Genomic DNA, 22139 nt, shown 5'->3' on the forward strand with positions numbered 1-22139 from the left:
TATCACTTTTACATGAATGAAAACATCAAATTACTCTGCGTAATGTGAATCATAGTGACAAAAACCACAGAGAATCATCATCCGACCTCTTTTTGTAACTTCGTGGCGATTTGGCATCTTTCAGCGCATTGTTTTGGTTTTGAGGCTTGCAACTTTCATGTTGTAGTTCGCTCTCACCACCATCGGGTTTTTTTTGGGAGTATCAGGCAGCTATTTTGTTGTTGTTGTTGTTATCAAAAGAAGCTCCTGTAAACCAACTACAACTTGCTGATCATCATCAAATGAAACGCAGATAACTAGCTTTGAACAAAGTGGAGCATTCAGCAGCTTGGAGAGCCAAAACAAAGTAAAAAAAAAAAAAAAGAGAAGGAATAGTGGATTTAGATTCATCAGAAGGACAAAAACATGAATCCAAATGAATGATAATGCTGCTGTGTTAATAGCCAACTGATTACTAACAACCTCGTCATATCAACTTTAAAAAAAAGTGAGAATATTTCAGTGTTTCTAGCTTGTTTCTGCTGCCCCCGAGTGGCCAACAGGTTGTTACTGCAGGTTTAAGCTTTTCTAAATATCTCCACTGGAAGACAAGCTATCTTCATTAAAAAAAAAAATTAAAAAAAACATCACTCAAACATTTCCATTAAGTCATCGTCACCTTGAAAAATCTCATCCGTTCGCTTGTTTATGTCAACACCAGCCAAGCGTTGGTTTGTTTACCAGCCTTCACTCGTGCTTTCACCTTGCTCCGGATTTATTGACCAACTAACTCAAGTCAGAGGTCGCCATGGAGACAAGCAATCAGCATGGGCACGACCTCAGATGTCAAGTCGCTGGAGCGAGATTGCGGCAGCAGCATACTGATAACGGCCCGCCGCTCACAGGTGGAGCCAAAAAAACAAAAATAAAATCTATACTCCATCTTCAGGTGCCCCTCCTGGGGGGAGGGGTGTGTGTGTGGGGGGGGGGGGCAAAGAAATATGAGAAAGCAGTCCAACGCTGCAACACAACAATACACAGCATCAGATGAGTCAAATTCATACAATATCGTCCATATCTCCCGTTCGTTGCAGGATGTTTTGTACGTTTGGAAACCGACTCCATGACATCAAATAATTGATGCAAAAAAAACAAAAAAAATGTGATTTCAACATTTGCGAAGACAGTTGAAACGTTTTCACATTTTTAAAATGAGAACAGGAAGCAAAACTCTTTGAGGCAAAACATTTTCATCTTCGCAAACAGCAGTCACAATGATCTCCTTTGTGACTTCCTTTTCAATCATCAGAGGAAACCAACAAAAAAGGGTGAAAAACCTTGAACTGCAGAGGAAAACAATATTGAAAGAAGTTCTTTTGAAAAGTTCTCACTGCTGATTCAAAATGATGAAAAATGAAATAAACAGTTGATGAACAGATGAGTCAGTCAATATTTGGCCATTTTATTTTGCAGCGTACTGCAGTTAGTCGTTCCAACATTATTCAACATTCATCAGTTCCATCTGCTCAAACGTGAGGCTTTGCTGCTTTTCATTCTTATATATGACAGAGTCGGATTATGAAACATCACCTGGAGCATTCGACACTATTTTCAAACACTTTATTAATCCCTGAACTCATCGACTATAGACCTGACGAAGGATATCCGGATGTGTTGTTGTTTACAGCCTGTTTGGCAACTTAAGATGCAAGAAAGGAGTTAAAAGACGACCTCACGGAAAAGCTAAAACTGCGGTCATACGAGAATCGATTTGGTTCTGAGATTGCATTTGGGCCGGAGTGCTCCACCTGTTTAAGTCTGCTTCAAAGCTTATTGGTCAATACTACTCGGACTATAAAAGGAAACCGGAAAGTTTCCGGTACCAAAATCATGTCTCTTCGCTGACTGACTCGGATATCTGCACAGGAATTCAGTTTATACAGATTAACATTGACGTCACCAAGAAAATAATAAACTAATGTTTATTTTCACTATTGATTAATTTGGGAAAAAAAAAAAAAGCCCTTAAACATCTTGACACAAAATAACAATCCATCCATGTAATTACAAATATTCTCTCTATCCTGAAATGTACAACTCTTGTCAGTTGATTTCTTTGCACTGAATCCTCTTTACATAAATCCTCTGCAGTCATTTTGACCTGAGGCGACAGAATGAGTCGGGAGTAACCCAACTCGGTCGTCGGTGTTCGTCACGTTCCTTCTTTACGAGTCCGTCATAGCTGAGAGAAGAGCTGAGCAGCGTTGTCCACGTTCACGGATTCCTTCGGTGGCTCTCTGACAACCTAATAACACAGAACAACATACGTTGTTATTATTAGAACCACGAAATGTTGAGACATGGGAGTGCAAAAATGTCCACAACCTCCTCCTCCTCCTCCTCCTCTTCCTCCTCCTCCTCCTACCTGCGTTCGTTTCTTCGGTTCTGGAGCGACAGACTTCGAAACGCTCGTGACGTCCCTCTGGACTTCGGTGAAGATTTGATTTAGGCTCTCCACCTTCTCGTTTTTCACCGCGTTGATCTGTGAAGCCACAAAATTGCGCCGGAGCAGGTGCGACAAAACACGGCGCGTGAGGGAGAATTCATAATGCACGTGCCCGAGAAATTTAAAAATAAATAAATAAATAATAAAAAAAAACTGAAGGGGGGAAGAGATGAAGAGAGATCTTACATGTTTGAGTGTTGTTGTGACGGGTTTCGCTTTGTTCTTGTTCTTCAGATGCTTGTTCGCTACTTGGAAAACATTCTTCTGTTTTTTCCCTTTTTGTTTATTCTTCGCCATAATACCTGAGGAGAAAACACCAATCAGCATGGATATGTTAATGAGGAGGTTTTAATATATATATATATAACCAGTAAATAAAGGTTGAAGCCTTTATATATATGTATATATATATATATGTATATATGGTTGGCTGTGTTTGTCTGCCGGTGTTTAGACAGATGTGGAGATTATTGACTTGCCTTCTCTGCGGCCACCTGATCAGCAACTAAAGCCTCAATTTATGATTATTTTCATTACCGATTAATCCATTTCTATTTTTTTTTATATTTTTGATTGATCTGTTAGCCGTCTCGTCACCAATGATCAGATCGTGAGCGACAGAACGTTCCTTGCAGGTTTTGATCGCAAAATAAATGTCTGAAAATCCAGCGTGAGAAAAGCATCTGCCAAAAATAAATGCCATTCGACGGAAGTTATTGCAGCGATATTAATCGTGCAAGATTCAATTCCAATTACAAAAATTGGTCATCAAAAAAAAACAACGCTGTTATCTTTCAAGTTTCCTTCAGTCAATATGAGGTGGGGGGCGGGGGGGGGAAGGGATTTACTTTGATTCCCTGATAGAATCACAACGAGTGTATCGGCACTTGAAAAGCGTTCTCTATTCATCTTCGCTGATAAAAGAGATGACGACAGACTTGTGCAAGAAGCAGCCACCGAAGACCACACCGGTGAACAGTCAGGTATGGGAATAGCACGATGCATCTGAATGTTTGCTCGAGTGGACTTGACAACACACACAAAAAAGAGCATCAGGCCTCTGTTATTTATTCGGGAGTGTTTTTCTTCTTTTTAATGGTTTTTAAAGGCTGTATTACAGGAAAGTGAGGTCATTTTTTTCTGAACTCGCCAGTCTGTTCTAGTTCTATTATTTGCCTTCCCACCACTTAGTAATTACTCCCCCTTTACTGGTGATTAGTTGCTGTAAAACTTGTCGTGGTGTATATGTTTTATGAAAGCACCGACAGTAAAAAAAAAAAAAAGATATTCCTTCCAACGATAAGTGCAATATTTTTTTTAATTTTTTAGTACAGTGCTCGACACCATGTGTATTACATACATGTTCATTTTTATAATAATTATTGGCTTTCTATCGCCTGTTTAGTCCTTTTATTTCACTTTTGTTGCTGCTGTAACGACTGAATTTCAATAAAGGAAATTATTATTATTATTATAAGAATTATTATACGTCACAGAGCCTTGAGATGCTTTATGTCCCTGCTATTAGCTGGATGTGAACAGATATTAATCCAAGACATTTAAATGATCTCTTAAATGTTACTCGGTGACTTTAGTTGACCTAAAGTTTGCCCAAAGGTCCAAACCTTTTGATCCAGATGTTTCTGCCTCACTGTTCGCGAGTTGTTGTTTTTTTTAATCATCATCAAGTAAGTTGATTCATTATTTTTTTTTTATTTTTTTTTACTAAGCGGCTCTATTTTAAACAAAACTGAGCCCAAAAGAAGCCCGAGCAGATTTTTTAAAAGACGAGGATAAAATAGTTACGGACCTTATTTGAAGAGGCGATGTTGATATTCCACGCGTGCTGCTTCAAACGTCGCGTCTCTGTGACGTCACTCACGTGCGACGCTACTACGCCAGCTGTCTTCAGGACTGACTGCGTTCAAGGTCTCCGTCTCTCGAAAGTGTCTTTTTTTTTTTTTCTACGTCTGTCAAGAAAAAAAACAAACAAACTGGAACAAACTGACACTTTGCACAATGAAATGCTGCAGCATTTTAAAGGTTGTATTTTTTTTTATTGACTTTATAAAGACAACAAAAAAAATAACAACAACAAAACAACAGAGGGGAGTGCAACCACAAAAGAAGACACTCGCGTTAATATGTTAAATCAAAACACCTAATTTCACCATAACGTGTTGCTTCCCAACGCAAAACCAGCTGGAATCAACACAAAATTGTCTTATTTTGAAAGTCTACTTCCGGAATGATACTCAATTACTTTTCTTTGCTAAACGGCAAATTAGCCTAAGAAAAAAAAAAAATGATCAATTTGCAGTTTAAACTAAGATAAGATACTAGCGACAAAAAAAAATAAAATAAAACAACCTCGAAGATAGTCTGTTTCCTGTTTGGATGTCTCCCTTTCAAAACAAAAGCACAAAACATTAACGCTGACCTAGTAAAGGTGAACAATTACGCACACAATAAGGTTAACACGTCTTTTTGCGGCAAAAAAAATACCCCCAACGTCCCTAATACTGAAAGCCATGCCAGATGCTTTTAACATTTTGGAAATTAAATCAAAGAGAAATTATCTGCAACCAAATGTATCTTTTTTTTTTTATAATCTACAAAAATTCACATCACTGGAATAATGGAATTAAAAATGCACATGTTCCCCCCCCAAAAAAATGCCCATGTTTTTTTTTTTTTTTTACCCATGACTCATTTCCATCACCCACATGGTGATGGAAAAAGGTGCACCGCCATGGTCCGTTGATGACCAAGCCTGGTCGTCTCGTTGAGCAAACAGCAGGTGGCGCCATCGCACCGGTGTTCATCTCGAGCCCGTGTGATTTTTTATTTTTTTTTCTGAATTAAACAAACCTTATTCTGACATTGTACACTGTTGCTGCAGCGGCCACTAGGATGCAATCAAACGGTTTCTGGGGTTGTTGTTTTTTTTTTTTGGAGCGAGATTGGCTTTTCGCTTTAATCATTAATGAGAGAATAAAATGACTCCTCACCTCCACACGAACTTATTTCTGTCTGAAAGGCTTTTAATTTTGTTGTTGGTTTTTTTGCCACATTTGTAAAAAAAAAAAAAAAAAAACATGATTTAAAATTAAATAATTTTCTTGAAATTTTTGTGACACATTATAACGGGCTTATTTGTCACTCATTTGGATTTTTATTTTTTCTTCATCAGTAAACAATACGTTGCTCACAGGAACCTGTTGTGCTGCATCGACAAATAATGCATAAAGTAGGCCCTCAGTTGTTGTTTTTTGTTGTTGTTGCCAGACAACCTTCTTCTCCTGTCGGAAAAGTTCTTGTTCCAAAGACGCTTGTTATGTTCGCATGTTTTCATTTGAAGTGTTCTTTTCATACAACGATTGACGTTATTATTGGGTTTTTTTAATATATATATATTTGACTGTAACCGTTTGGAAGTATTGCATCGACCTCGCTCTATTCAGTTCATTTTTATTTATTTTTTTAATTGTTTAGCGTATTACGCATTTTGTATTCTTGCTGACAAAAGGCGCGTTACATGGATGTGAAATTGCGCCTCTTGAACACGTTAATTGCGGCTCATCGTTGCTTGTCAGTGAAGACTTTTCCACCGCAGAGAGAGGAGGAGGGGAAGGGGGGGGGGGGAGTGTGAGAGAGAGAGAGAGAGAGAGAGAGAGAGAGAGAGAGAGAGAAATAGATCCTCATTGATCCACAGTGTTGCAGCGTCGCAGGGCATCTAAACTCCTCCCGGTCAGTGCGCGGACATCCTGTGGCCACCACCAGCCTTGACGGGCACACCGCGCACAGGGAACCCTATATAAGCGCTGCAGCTGTCAGGTGGAGAGACACTGGCGCTGCTCTGCACTTCGGGAACGACTCTTCGCTATTTATTTATATTTTTTTTTAGAGGATTTACAGCTCTTCACAACTCAATAGAACCAAACTAACAATGTCTCACGCTTGGGGATACGCAGCGAATAACGGTGAGGCGCTCATTTGCACGTTATACGGTACTATAATGTAGAGGTGACATTACAAGGGGGGGGGGATTTAAAAAAAAAAAACAGCCAGTATGGAAGGACGGTGCAGAGGTTGTTTTTTTGTTTTTTTTTTCCTTTCTGCACATTGGGGCTTTTTATGCGCGTTTTCAAGCAACCCCGCCTTCCCCAAAATGCGCCGTTTATTTCATGAATAAAAAATAAATAAAAACGTCTGCTTATAGACTAATATTCTATTAATCACAATGTTATCATTATATAATTTCTAGGACCCGAGAAATGGGGGGACAACTTCCCTATTGCCAATGGACCCCGTCAGTCTCCCATTGACATCGTCCCCGGCAAGGCATCCTTCGACGGGGGGCTGAAGCCGCTCTGCCTGAAGTACGACCCCTCCACCTGCCTTGATATCCTCAACAACGGACATTCCTTCCAAGTGTCCTTCGTCGATGACACCGACAGCTCAAGTTAGTCTGATATTAATACTGCATGCGCACCGACGCTCAGTGCTGCCACGGCTCGAGGTCAAAGCTCCAGAATCTGATTGGGAAATTTAAATATTTTGTTTTCATTAACCTGGAGAAAGAAAACATTTTCTTTTCGTTTAAAATTACCAGCAATGTTTGATATAATAGAGGAGCTGTAAGATTATTGGAGTCTCGGTTTGAGAACAAAGACAACGAAGCTCCTGGTGATGATTTACAGGATGCAGTAACCTGCAAAATGCCTGCGTTGGTTTAATGCATAGCTAGTCTGCAGACATTTACTGCACCCGCTTAAGACCAGAACCATAATAATGTTGTGCTAATATTAATATAAACGCATGAGTCATGCCCCAGTTTCCTTATAGAGCTGCGGCATCAGTGAACACATTGCACCTGCTGGTCTGGTTTTATTTTATTTTCAACATAAAGGAAACTTGCTGTTCGATGGTTTAATGAATAGGCTGCAGGAGTTCCATTCAAAAACCAAGCACAAAGCAAATTGAATTGGTAACGTAACCCCTGGCAAACCTTTCCCACGCCAGCTCTTTTCTGCTGGTGGTGAGGTCAAAAGCGCAAAAAAAAAAGAAGGTTACTGCACACAAACACCGGCTTGGTTAGCTATTAATGTGCCAAGGATGCGTGGGAATGAGTTACCGTACAAAAAGAAACTTATTTTATTCCCTTGTAGTAAAAACAGCAGGTTTTTTTTTTTTTTTTTTCATTTCTCTCAGATTAGATTATAATTCTGAAAGAAACGCTTCTTTTATGGATTCCTGACTGGTCACTCGGTTGCCCTTTAGCTGATCGGATGTAGGACAATGAAGAATATGGTTACGTAATCTTCACAGTCACAAGAATTACTTCTTCTAATGGACACGCAAAGTAATGAATAGACAAAAGCCTCTTTTTTAGTTTTCCTTGGACGTTCACTGCACTTATTTTTCCACCTTGCCCTTCCAAATAAAGAGCATGCTGTCTGCATGACATGATCATTCATCATGTGGGCTCTATGGAAATTATGACTACTTTCAGGTTCAAAAAAAGAAGGAAAAAGAAGCAATGTAGAACAAAAAGAAATTTCTTCTCGTCATGTGAGGCCAACGACTGAGAACGTTCCACCACAAATAGAACAACATACAGGATTACCTGCTGCTGTTTCTACTACTTTGTATGCTCCAAATAGATGCATTATGTAACATTGGAAGGAGGCTGATGTTAACAATACCTGGACATTGTTTGGGACCGAATGTTTGACCAGGCACAACAGGAACTCGGTCTATTTCCATGAAATAGGAAGTGTGACACGGTAACAATGTGTGTGTGTGTGTGTGTGTGTTTCACATCTTGTTGTATTTTCTGCTCGGGAAGATATTTCCCTTTTGAGTATTTTCTCGCAGGTAGGACAGGCCGCCACATTTTGTAACACTGCTGCACAGTCAAAGAAAGCAATCATGGTCTGAATGCAGCTCTGCCCTCATTCAGTGTTGGTTAAGCTGTTGAGAGATTTTGTTTTTCTGTTTTGTTTCTTTTTGTGCAGCTCTGACAGATGGACCAATCTCCGGGATCTACAGGCTCAAGCAGTTTCATTTCCACTGGGGAGCCTCTGATGACAAAGGCTCTGAGCACACTGTGGCCGGGACCAAATATCCTGCTGAGGTGGGGACACTCTGGATGACAATGATTGTCGTGAAAGACAGCTACTGCGTAGTCCGTGACAGATTGAGGTTGACATACCGTGACAAGCAGAAGACGGCAAATTAGAGTTGTTGTAGGTTGTTAAAATTTCTCTGGAGCAAATCTATTCTGAAATATACATCTCAGTGATTGGGCAGCCCGTCCTCGTAGCTAAAATGACAACAGCAGTCCGGGGTAGAAGTTTGTTGTATTTACGTTTTGACCTGAGACCTCTAGTGGCCGTAGTAATTATTGCGAGCGCAAGTCAGTAAATCGCTGTTTATGTCCCTCGTGAAATCAAATGTCAAAAATGACTTATTTTAACTTAAGTTTTGTATTCAACGTACATCAAATATGTACCGTAACTTAGGCTACGTAACCAACATGTTATGTTAACCCAAATCGCAACCGAAACCTAACCAAGAAGTTTTGCTGCTTAATGATTGTCACCATGACAACGAAGGTCTGGATCACCTAACGCTCTCCGACGATCAAGTTTTATATTCTGCCGTTTAGGTGTGAGGACACATTGGTCCTATAGGGGGCGCTTTAAACGTTCCTAGGTTTTTTGGGGGGGAAGTTGGTGGAAATCGTACTGTTGTGTCATTTCGGTGTTCGTGAACTTGTTGGCTTGAACCGTAATGAACGGAGGAAAGACCTGCTTGTGTCATGCTAAAGATAGGCTCAATCATTTCATTATTTTCAAGATTTGTTGTGTTTTGCCAGAAAAGTTAGCATTTTTGCTTTTCCGTTGTTTTTATTTGAATTCTAATTCAATCAACGCAATTGAACCTGAAGTACAAATGTGCGCAACTATACGTGCTAATTCTCCCTCAATAAAAATTTTATATCGCCTTTTTCAAAATTTTAGGTCGTTCATGCCTGACTTGTGTTTTTAGTCTTTAACTTCACCGAAAAGCATTCTTGAAGCAAAAATGTATAAATGACTCTTCAATCTACTTTTATTACTATCATTAGATAAAACGAATCGAACTAAAGTCCACCTGTCAAATTAGAAATTATAGGATATCCATGGCTCTAAAAGTGGATCAAAGAAAATTTGTATTTATTTATTTTATTTTTTTTATGTATTTATTTCCAGCTCCACCTGGTGCACTGGAACACCAAATACCCGAGCTTCGGTGAAGCCGCCAGCAAGCCTGACGGGCTCGCCGTCGTTGGAGTTTTCCTGCAGGTGAGCAGCAACGGTTGAAGCATATTTTCAGCATAACATCAAAACACTAAATACAATTAACCTTTGACGCTGTGGGTATTATTGTTCTTCAGATTGGTGATAAAAGTGCCAGTCTCCAGAAGATTCTCGACGCATTCAGTGGCATCAAGTCCAAAGTACGTATCCTTGACGACCACGTTTTCTTAAAGCCCCTTCTTTGGAAACGCTGTTTGTTTAACTTTGATCTTCCCTTTTGTGCGTTGTTTTCAGGGCAAGCAGACCTCCTTCGCAAACTTCGACCCCTCTACTCTGCTCCCCGCTTGCCTCGACTACTGGACCTACGACGGCTCCCTGACCACGCCCCCTCTGCTGGAGAGCGTCTCCTGGATCGTCTGCAAACAGCCAATCAGCGTCAGCGCCGAGCAGGTAATGTCTGCAGCAGGCACCGAGCCCATTCAGCCGTTGCAGCAGAGGAGAGCTGGCTGCGTGCCCGAGGTCTAGAATAGCCCTGTCTGCAAATCCTCTCTTTACCAGTGATCTAAGTCAAGGGCTTAATTGTTCAGATTAACGGAGCAGCTGAAACGAGGAAGAAGGAAACCGACTGTATTGGGAGGAAAGGCAATATAGCAGCCTAGTTCACGATTAAAAATAAACAAAAAAAAACACCAAGAGAACGAAGACAGACGAGAGTTCACACGGATGCTGGTTGTTTTACCACATTGTCTTTGAGTCAGTGTGGGGGGGGGTAACAGGAAGTATTCACCCCACACATGTCCCACTTTGTCATCTGATGAAGAGACGTGGTTATAGTTAAATAAACATCTTACCTGCATCCTAAAATTAAACCCAGCACAGAGGAATATGTCATTTATAAGCAGCCATTAATCTAAACTAACAGTCCTTTGTGGTTGGAGTCTTCAAATTTACCGCTGCCCGGTTAAATGTTTATTTCATGGCAGAGGAGTTGGTGTCTCGATGGTAAACATGCGAGTCATGTGGACATAACCTTTAGGCTCGCTGTCCTATAAGTCTGGTCCCGCAGATAATGAATAAAGTAAATTACTTAACGGTTATTAATCGGCTATTTGTGTGAGGGTGCGCCCACCAGCTCCAATTATTTAAGTGAAAAGTAACTCGCGGTGTACGTCACACTAATGTGTCTGGGCAGTTTCGTTACCATGAAACGGACCTTTTAGCGAGAGCTAATGACAAATCCCCTGAAACAAGTCATGTGACAGCCGCCCGCAGCCGCCGACACGTTCATCGTCAAGGAGTCGTTTTTCGGACGTACTCTTATCGGCTTCAAAAAAAAAAATAAAAAAAATAAAAATGAGGCCGATACCGCTCTCCGATCGTCAATCTTCTCATGTGATTTAAAACCCGGCGAGCAGGTTGTGTTTTGTGAGTGGCAGCGGCAGGAGGCCTGACGTAACCGCCGCCGACCGTCTTCTCCCTTTTCACAGATGGCCAAATTCCGCAGCCTGCTCTTCTCCGCCGAGGGCGAGCCCGAGTGCTGCATGGTGGACAACTACCGCCCTCCCCAGCCGCTCAAGGGCCGCTCCGTCCGCGCTTCCTTCAAGTAATAACGCCCCGACCCCGCCCCGCCTCCGACCCCTCTTTTGCCCTTTATGCCCTGTTACCCCCCTACCCCACCCTCCCTTTTATAGTCAGAAACCCAGAGTTACCTCTCTCGCAGTGAGCCACAAAAGCACACATATCTCTCTCTCTCTCTCTCTCTCTCTCTGTCTCTCCGTCCTGCTTTTAAAAAAAGAAATTTGAAAAAAATTCCTGTGGCCCCATTGCTGTCAGTGCTGTCGGTGGGTTCCGCGTCTCTCCTTTCCACGTCGTGTTTATAAGCCAGCAAAAGACGCCCTGTCGTAGTTTATTTCAAAAGACAAACACGTCACGGTGGACGCTGCGGTATGTTTACCCGGATTCTCCATCTGGCGTCGGTGTTGTCGGGGCGGGGAGGGCCTCGCGTCTCCCTTTGTGACGTCCGACGAGCAGCACGAGAAGGAAAAAGACGAAGACGTATCGGAGTCAAAATGGTGCTCTCGAGCTGGCAGGCAGCGAGCTCGTTGCAGCGGGCAGGGGGGGGATGAATTTATTTCACCATCTGTGAGGAGGGCAAGTTCCAAATGAAAGACACACACACACACACACACACACACACACACACACACACACACACACACACACACACACACACACACACACACACACACACACACACACACACACACACACACTGACATAGGACACTTCTGCAGCCAGTCTGTCTGTAATCTCTGACCGACTGCCAGCCTCGGCATCACAGCAGCTTAATGAAACGCTCCAGCCGCCTCCATCACAACCGATTGAGTCAGAAAATCCCCCCCTGGCACACACACACACACACACACACACACACACACACACACACACACACACACACACACACACACACACACAGTGCTGCACGCACAGTCTCATGCAGACATGATGCCTATAGGCACTGACCTGCTTAAAGATTTCAATTGTACAACATTGTAAAGCAACAAAGGGTGACTGCTGCTAACGCCAGCGACCGAACACCATCACAGTGACTTATATTTCTGTTTTTAAAACCTAATCTTCAAATCTTTCATGTGCGTGTCAACCCACGTTGTCTTTTTAAGACTATTACGGATTACGTCTTCTTTTTTGTTTGTTTTTAAATCACAGTTTATGCAAATTAAGTCTTATGTGATTCCTGAATTATGTTTTGTTACCTAAAGCTCTTGTTGCTCTTGATGCCCTCATAATACAGCAATAGAAAATGATAAAAAATGAAGTGTGTAATGTGTAAAAAAAAAACAACAACAACAAAACAAACAAAAAAAATCCCTCCATGTGTTTTTTTTTTAAAGAATGTGTCGCGTGCTAATGCTTAAAACGCACAGTCGTCCCGTGGGCGATGCCATAGTGGCGAACGCACAAAGCCAAGAAAGAAACTACCCTGCCGAGGAAACCAAGAAGGAAAAGAACCTGCCAACATATAAGATTATAGGGTCATCCTGGTGTCAGGCCCGGTATAGTTAAGACCCTGTGAGGTCATGAAGACCTCTAGGTTTAGCTCTGTTTGCATTTCTGAAACATTAAAGATGTTTAATGACTGAGATGAATTTCCAGAGAGATTGTAATTCATATTGGTTTAGAAAAAAAAAAAAACAACAAAAAAAAGCCTTATGCCAATCACCATTAGGGCCGTCCCAGGAGTGTGTTGTTGTCATTGTATTTTGGAAGTGGACGTTTTACTGGTTTAATAAATCTATTTTATGACAAACATTTGCCTTCTGTTGTGTGTGTTTACTCTTGTTTCGCTTCTCGTGCAGCGTAGTTCTGTATATTACGTAATTATCAGACCAAAGTCTTCTTTGGCATGCAGACAGTCAGCTGTTGTAAAGGGACCCCACTTTCCTCTCAGATCCATCTGGGATCAGTGTTGCACAATTAAAAATGAAACGCGGTTCAAAAAACAAAAAAAAAACGAATCTGCAAGATTTCTGCTTTTTTGCATTGCTATTTTCTAAATATTTCCATTTTTCCGGCCGCTTTGTTGTGTATTTCATTCGTTTGAAGGTTTTAAAACCAAATTTTTAAAAAAATTTTTTGCTTTCTGCACAATACAACTTTACGATCTTGAGCTAACATAACAGCTGCACTGTAGTGTGCGTGCAGTTGAGGTGCGGGCAGGTGAGATTACAGATAATGTCGAAGGTAGGGCAATGCATCTTTAGCCTACTCCAAAGATAGAGAGACACTTTACACTCTAGATACTGAAAGTTGTGGTTCAGGTGCTTGGAAAGTCGCTGATGTCATTCATAGTCAGCAAAAAAAAAAAAAAAAAGCTGAATTTTAATCAAACTTCTTCTGTACCTTTGCACATATTTATGAGTGCTAACACCCACAGCAGTGTCTGTAGGTGAGAGTGTGCCACATGCAGTGTTGGGTGAAGTACTTGGATCCTGTTTTAAAGGAGTAGTTGGACAATACTTCATAACTTTCTTGCCAAGAGAGGGTCAACAACACTCTGGTCTGTGTCAGCTTAGTATAAAGATGAACCTAGTTACCCTGACTGCGTCCAAATGGAACAAAATACTTCTCACGCTTCATAATTAACACATTAAATCTTGTTTCTTAAGTATTTTTAATAAATAAAAGTGTACAAAATGAGTGAAAAGTGTAAAAGTGGTTATAATGCTTCCAGTCTCTATGCTAAGCTACGCTAACCATGTCTGGATGTGGCTTCATACATGGTATCAATCTTCTTATGTAATTCTTGCCAAGGGATATTGATAAATAATAATAATGATGACCAAAAAGTTGAACTATCCCCTTCAGTTGCTCCGTTACAGATTAATGGCTGCATGCAATACTTTGTTTTTAAAATAATGTATTGTCTTAGCATGTTTCTTTAAGAAAAGTACCAGCTCAGTTACCGGTGTAGTACTCATTAAAGTAGAAATATATTTTACAATAGAAAAATTGAAACAGGCAGAATTCAGCTAAGACGTGGCTTCAGTTAATATACAGTTAATGTGAAGTTCTGCCATTTTCTACCATATTTTAATAAACTGTACCTCCAGTTGATGGGATGTTTTACTTACTGAATGTCAGCACTGTAAAAAATATTTATTAAACTTAATTTAACCTATAAAAATTGTTCCAGTGCAGAATTCGAGATGGTAGATTGGGAGAAAAATAAACCCAGATATCCAGCAGTATATCATTTCCTGTTATCAGAAACCTGACTGCCATCATCAATCATGTGGTGTGTGATGGGTGATCATCTATCATCTATGTGTGGGCGACTTCGAGCTGCTAACACCTCTGTGTATGCAAGATTTTAATCAGCATTGGCGTTTCACCCTCTGCAGAAAATGAAAGCAACACTTGATTTCTCACCTTTCGTACAACCCCCCCAGATTTCAGTTAGCAGAGTTTATCCAGGTTATTTCAGGTTATTGTGTGTGTGTGTGTGTGTGTGTGTGTGTGTGTGTGTGTGTGTGTGTGTGTGTGTGTGTGTGTGTGTGTGTGTGTGTGTGTGTGTGTGTGTGTGTGTGTGCCATTTAAAGTCGGCTCGACCAGACGGGTCACAATCGAACTAGACTCGTTCCATCTGCTGTCCCCATGTGCCCTCCCCTCCAATTACTCCAATGTGTCCCATCAATACGAATGAGAGTTATCGACCGCTGAAATGTCTGTCTCACTAACAGAGTTCGGAATCAATAAGTTGTATAATAACAATAAAAAACAGAAAAAAAATCTTTGACCCACATCTCTGGAACAGGTTGTTCAGAGTGACGTGTGATCAGCGGTGGTGGTGTGTGTTGCGTGTGAATATTTTTTAGAGTCATCCCAAGGTCAGATATTCTGATGATGGCAATCAGGTAATGGCTCTAACCAGTAGATTCCCCGATTAAACCCATATAACAGCTGGTCTATTTTGCTATGCTGCGCTTGTGAAGCACAAAGAACTTCTACCTATCAGATGTACTGTGAATCCCCTTTCAAAAAAAACAACAACTTGTCTTTGGGAGTTGTTTCCTTGACTGTTTGCTCTAAATCCGGCTCCCTATGTTTATGGTAGTTACGGCTTTTAAGCACCGTTTTTAAACAATAACGGTGGCAGATGTAACTCTTGAAATTCTCAGTAATTTTCAAAACAGTGGCTGCTTGATTTCTAAAAGGGTTGGAAGATGGCAACTATTGATTTTGCTGGCTGAAATTACATTTGTACTCTCAGCTGACCCGACGTTAAAGATTTTTTAAATATGCACTTGCTGGCATGGGATACCTTGTGATTACTGTAGCTTAATCTGATCTTGACCTGATGATTTTTTTTTTTTAAAGCATTGCATACTTCTTTTTGTTTATTTAAGATAAATTAAGCCTTTTTTTTTTTTTTAAATTTTTTATCTTAAGCAATACTTATTCTGACATAAACCTGTTTGGCTGCTTAGCTTACATGCCTGCTTTCATTTAAATAATAGACGTTATAGTGGGTGTAAACTTCCCCAAATCCAATAAAAGGCCGGGCAGAACCGCTAACGTGAGCTTAAACTCTGATATAGGTTGTTAGCAAACAAGACCAGTTTCCATAAAGTGGGAAAATACTCATATACTCCTAAATACAGATAAAGTTAGTGATGTGCTTACTGGCTTTTGGGGAAAATACAGTTATTCTTGATAGCGCGCTAGTTAGCCAAGGCCTTACACTTTTGCACATGTGCTTTTTTTGGTTTTAGAAAGCCCAGAAAAAAAATGACCCGTCAGTACCAGCAGATCTGCCATTCGTAGTTATGAACTAAAATCACGGGAATGACTACAGGGTTCATCGGCTAACGGTCAATTGTTATGGATGAAATACCTGGCTTCTTTATCCTTTGTTGCCATGTCGGTACAGCTTCCTATTTCCCTTTTATTTTTTTTTTTTTAGCCCACTCTGCATCCCAGCCTGTGTGTTGCGTCTTTTCATCTCACTTGGTGTTGTGACAGCTGGGTGAGATGAAAAAAGGTCCTGCTGGGTGCCATCGTGCAGCACAGATATCGCCACGCTTATTTTGCATGTTTTCGCCTCCTTCAACGTATGCCTTCATAAACCCATGAGACTGAAACACGCGGCCCGATAATTTATAGACTGCGGCGTGAGTGGCGGTCAAGGTCAGAAACTTCAATGTCGTAACAGATTTGTATTAGTCACGCTGGCCTGAGCCGCACGTGAAAGACACGAGACGATAAGAGCATATTGTTTGTTTAAATGGATTTTATTGAACATATAAGGTGAGGGCAAACAAATTAGGGCGAATTCTTTATGGTCAGCGCATAACAGATTAGACGCACACCACGGTCAACATGTCACGCATCCCCCCCTCCCCCCCCCGGGCTTCTAACCAGTGGGTGCAGCTTGTTGCGTAATCAAGCGAGGCAGGCGGGTGACATATTAAGGAGACAGGAACGTTGCACTCATCCACAGTCTGTGGGAAGAGAGGGTCAGAGAGTGCAAGAAGGACATTCAATGCACACTGCTGCACTATAGCCAATAGAGCTGACACAGCACTACTGCGTGATTAAAAACCAGAGTGAAATCTGTCCTGTAGTATGGGACAGTGAAATCCATTTCCACTGAGGAAAAGGTTCATAAGAGACACGGGGTTTACTTAATTTCACTCAGTCAGGATGATAAAGATGACAAGTTAAGGTGGGGCTGTTTACCATACTGTAACTCGATTTGGTATTGATATAATTTTATATTCTTGAAAAAGGTTGATACTATTTGAATGGGGGGGGGGGGGCTATTGGAGCCAGAGGTTTTGGTTACACCGAAGTGGTCCAATGGACTGTGGGGTGTATTGTCAAGTCCTCCAAATTCATTGAAAAAAATATGTTGGTCATCTGAGCCCCCTAGAATACTTTTACATCTTCTAAACTCATTAGAAATCACCGTTAAAAAAAAAAAAAAAAAAAAAAAAAAATCGAGCAGTTTTAACCCTGTGGTTAAAAATTTGGTTTGGTTCAGGTAAAAACGTGACTTAGTTTTAGAGAAAGATCCTGATTTATCCCAACAACATGACTTGAACAGGAATGTAATATGATGGTATTTTACTGCCTAAATGTCTGTCATGTCTTGTAGGGATGTGTGTTTTTGAAGGTACATCCAACATGTGTGTAGGGAACATGTGGTGTTCATCAATCACTTATAAGGTCATAAGGTCATGTGCCTGCTTAAGGAGGTCTTTGTGTGTTGCTAATAGGCGTGATGAAGATCAGTTCAGGCAGGACAATACACCAGATTTAACCTTTGTTTCAGAATGACTTACATATTATTCTTCACCGAGATGTACGTTTGGCAGCATGTCTGGCTTGAGATCAGGACAAAGAGGTCTTCAGAGAAAAAGCAAATTACAAGAAAGAGGGATTGTGAGAGGCGGTAATTTAGCTCAAAACAGGATGAGAAGAAGATTGCAAGGTGGATAAATGTGAGGTCCACATGTAGTTTTTCTTTTTCTCATTTATCCTGATTGTGGTGTCCGCACCGCCTTCAGATATCTGCAAATTCCTGTTATTTCCTCCCACTCGCTGCTGTCACTTCAGAAATAATTGTTGAGCAAGAATGTCTCCATGTTAACATTTCGATTGCGAATTTCCTCAGTAATTTCCTGCCCTCAGTCTTCATTGCTGCTTCATGTAAACAGCCACTCCTCCCTACGTGTGTTTCACTGACGATATTTAAAGTCCACTGTCACAAAAGTGTGATTCATTTCATTCCGTCACTTTCTCCGATCGGGAAATTAATGCTTCAAACACACTCTGACCCCCTGACAGGTTGATATAGATCTAATTTAAACAAATCCATCCAATCCAAAAATACGAATTCTTTGTTTTAAAGATGGCGAGTGTTTATTTTATTTCCCAGACGTGCAGAGTATAATTAAGCCTTCACAAACATTGACTCTGTGTGGGACTCCTGAAATGTAGCCGGGCAGCAGTGACTACAAGTGAATGTGTAATTCGATCAGTACGTTGAAGCTGAGAGAAAATCCTCTTCTAATAAGGTTTGAAACTGCGCGTTGTTTACGGAGTAACTTCATGGAAAAAAATAATGCACAAATTAAACACTAAATACATTCCATGAATAGAAAGATTTGCTGCTGTGTTTGTAGCCGAGGCACTTTGGGACAACAGGATATTTGCCTCGAACATCAACAACCGTGTTTTCACATGTTAATCCATCAGGATGATGGCGTGCTCTGTTAATAAACAGAGTAAAAAAAAATGCAAATATTAGTGAAGTTTCTATTTAGTTTCTCATGAGGAAAAGCAAATAAACACAATCACTTTTAATCTTGTCTGATAGCTGAAATCCAGATTTAGCCTCAAAATGAGTCACCTCCCACTGTGTCCTCTTTTTCTGTCCTCTCATCGTCTTAATGCGAAAAAGGTCCACTGTAAATATGATGACTTAAATGGACTCCCACTGACAAAATAGCCGTTTGAAGCTACTTAAAAATGGAGGAATCGAAGCATTTTGGGAAAAAGCTTGACACTCTTGATCCTAATTAGCTTTTCAGTGAATATAAATAGAAACGACTCCAAAAAAAAACCCCACAAAACTTGACAAGCCTGCATCAGTATGATGCTGCCTTATGTCCACATACTGTAGCTGTAACTTTAATGAGATCATGAGATAATCCCTGTTAACTGCAGGGTCACGCTCCCGCTGAAACTACACTGCAGCTCACTACACACTATTGTAACATATGGACCGTCCACTGACACATCTGTTGTTGCGGTTTATTTGCTAATCATTCTGGTAACGGTCAAATTGTGTAGTGATGACTGTGCACTTTCTGTGTGGGCTCCCTGTAGGAGTCTGCATGTTGCAAACTGGTAATCCACATGACGCTCATTCATTTTGATGAGCAAAGTGATGATGCTTTTTTTTTTTTCCCGGTGCATTTTGATAGCAGTTTGAAATATATATTTCTGGCTCAGTAATGCCCACCTACCTTCATAAAACATGTGCAGAACCTGTCTACAGTTTGGACACACCAGCTCATCCAAGGTTTTTTTTTATTATTATACTTTTGTGTTCAACGCAGACTTGTGAACACGATATCTCAAGAACTCCTTGAGGAAACTTTTTTCAAAATTGGCAAGAATGTGCACTTGCACTCAAGGATGAAGTGATGAGAGTTTGGTGGCCAAAGGTCAAAGGTCAAGGTCTCTGCGACCTCATGCCTGCCCCATCCATTTGTCTCATTATTGTGAATATGGTATCTCAGGAACGCCTTGAGGGAATTTCTTTAAATTTGGGAAGAACGTTCACTTGGATTTAAGAATGAACTGAGTATATTTTGGTGGTCAAAGGTCAAGGTCTTTGTGACCTCATGTCTGTCCCATCCGTTTGTCTCATTATTGTGAATAAGGTATATCAGGAATATCTTGCAGGAATTTCTTCAAATTTGGTACAAACGATCACTTGGACTCAAGGATGAAGTGATTACATTTTGGCGGTCAAAGGTCACTGTTACCTCACATATATCCCATTCTTGTGAATCGGGTTGAAGACGTGTGAAGCATCCAAGTTTTCGATTTTGAGCTTCTTTCCAGCACCATCCATATTGGAAGCAGTGTCTATTGTCATGGCTACACCTTTGTCTTCTATCTGAATCAGTTTCTTTTTTTTTTACTAAATTCCTTTAAGGTCTTCACTTCGAATACAAGTCTGGATGTAAACTGTAATTTGACTGCTTGGTGGAGGAAGTAATTCTAGATCTTTTTCTGTATTTTTATGTTTATCTCTTGACTTACATGTCAGTATTTTCTACTGATAACAGAGGGGGGGGGCTTTGATAGCAGAGGGCTGTGTCATCATTGAAGGCCACCCCACTCGCTTTGTACAGGACAGGAATAACCGTATCTAGGTCACCTAAACAGAACCTCACTGCGGCCTTCTCCTGCTGTCCGACTGGCTACGCTGATAAGAATGGGTCTATTGAACGAGGCTATCAGGCCGGTTTGCTTAATGAGAGTGTGCCAGACCTGTCCCGGTCCCAACCATTTCTTTGTCCATTTGAATGCTCTTTTCTTTCTTTTTCTTTTCTTTTTAAGATCCGCCTTCTTTCACTCTTTGTGCCTCACTTTTTCAAACTTCTTGAGGTGGAGAGATGTTTCGCCTGAATAGATAACAACAGTCGGTTATTCAGTTTTCTCATTCCCGTCTCTCTTTGGTCCTTTGTTTCCCAATCACGCAGTCTAAGAAAAAAAGTTTTGTTTCCTTCTTCCTCATGTGTTATCCACTGACTTCCCCCTTCCCGACCACAGTCAAATTAAACCAGCCATGGGCTGGATTTCTGTTCATGCTCCCGTGCTCTCTCGGTGGTATGCTGGCCAGCATTATTCATGGGAGTAGAGTTTCCTGTCCATCTGCAGGAGATCATCTCTCTCATGTTACCACCTGTTGGCTGGTGCCTCTGAAGATGAAGCGCAGTGCTACGGCGACATTTGCTGTTCAGCTGTTCATGTATGCTCACATGCTTTTATTTTGTTAAAAAGAAAAAACTCCTTCATAGTATGAGCATTATTTTTAAATTGAGTTGTATTTTAAAGGGGAGTCGTCGCTGAAATGTCACAGTTAGGCATCAATATTCAAAGGTGTGTATGTGTTTGTTTTAGATTACGTATTAAAGGTCTCATGTTTGTTTTACCTATCTTGAATCACACCAACTATCAGGAGACTACATGTAATCTACCTGTTTATCATCATTCCTTGTAAATTATTTGGCAGTACTTGATTTACAGCTACTGTGACTCTGAAGTACAAATTGACACAACAATGATTATTTTTTTTATTTTTATTACAATCTAAATTTTTTTTTTTTAAACAATTTCAACTTGCTTAAAAAAAAAACATGACAAACAAGGATATACGGAGATATATAAGTATTAATGACACGACCAAAGTGTCATCCAAAGTTGCTAAAACTGAATGTGAGTTGTCATTTTTGTCATGGTTCTGCTTTTTTAGTTGGTAAGTAAACAAATATATAATGTTTTATTTTGGAATCACTCACCGCATGTTTTTTTTAGTCCACTTCATGTCTTTGTTAAAAAAAAAAAAAAAATGTCCCGCCAGTTTTCTTACCCACCTGTGTGTCGTCAGCCAATCAGCCCCTCCGTGTATATAAAGGGCAGCGAGGCAGCTGGGAATTGGGGGAAGTTCCCACAGGCAATGTGGTTGCATGCAGAAAATATCTCGATAGCGGCTGTGAGAATACAGAAAAGAGACGATAAATAACCTTGTCATCAAGTGATAAACCAACACGGGGATGAAATTGAGGAAGTCAATATTATTTGAACGCTACATTTCTACATGTTTTATTGCCAAGTAGGCTAAGCTAACCAGGTCGGGCTATTTCACCTTGGTGTACATTTCTTCCTTTCACTACAAAAGCTTCCATGTCAAGTGATGTCAAACCACCTTCCACTTTCCCGCTGCAATAGTCCCAGAGGTGTTCAGGTGCTTTGCCACTTCCCAGTTGTCAACGAATGCACCGATAGTCCTGTCTCTCCACTTTTCAGTTGCCAGATTGTTTGCTGTGTTTGTTCTGCATTGCTTTCTAGCTTATGACTCTCATTTTGTAAAATTTTTGCCAGCTCCTTAGTTTTTGCCTTTTTGTGTTTTTTTTTTCTTTTCCTGAAGCTTGCAGAATGAGCCAAAACTTGCAATTTGCTTCAACCTCCGACTCTTTTGTGTGTTTGGGTCCCCTCCCTTATGTAACTGTGAGTTTATACTGATC

The 22139-nt window shown here is 40.7% G+C and overlaps 2 protein-coding genes across 2 annotated transcripts; one reads left to right on the top strand and one right to left on the bottom strand.

The window, feature by feature from the left end:
* Positions 1-1793: 1793 nt before the first annotated feature.
* On the bottom strand, positions 1794-4488 carry LOC138619792 (ribosomal biogenesis factor-like). The gene is made up of 4 exons (XM_069696563.1): positions 4296-4488; positions 2672-2787; positions 2405-2521; positions 1794-2284 (listed from the first exon to the last, which is right to left on the bottom strand). Exons 2-4 carry the CDS (start codon positions 2780-2782, stop codon positions 2216-2218), a joined length of 297 nt encoding a protein of 98 aa, XP_069552664.1. The 5' UTR covers positions 2783-2787; positions 4296-4488; the 3' UTR covers positions 1794-2215.
* A 1735-nt stretch (positions 4489-6223) lies between these two features.
* Positions 6224-13122, top strand: LOC138619727 (carbonic anhydrase 1). The gene is made up of 7 exons (XM_069696416.1): positions 6224-6468; positions 6753-6950; positions 8506-8624; positions 9745-9837; positions 9930-9992; positions 10087-10242; positions 11280-13122. The coding sequence occupies exons 1-7, from the start codon at positions 6435-6437 to the stop codon at positions 11397-11399; spliced, it is 783 nt and encodes a 260-aa protein (XP_069552517.1). The 5' UTR covers positions 6224-6434; the 3' UTR covers positions 11400-13122.
* Positions 13123-22139: the final 9017 nt, after the last annotated feature.

This window comes from Brachyistius frenatus, unplaced genomic scaffold (genome assembly GCF_029030835.1).
Source record: "Brachyistius frenatus isolate BFR_SWC_R1_liver_20210118 unplaced genomic scaffold, ASM2903083v1 Contig_21, whole genome shotgun sequence".
NCBI lineage: Eukaryota > Metazoa > Chordata > Actinopteri > Embiotocidae > Brachyistius > Brachyistius frenatus.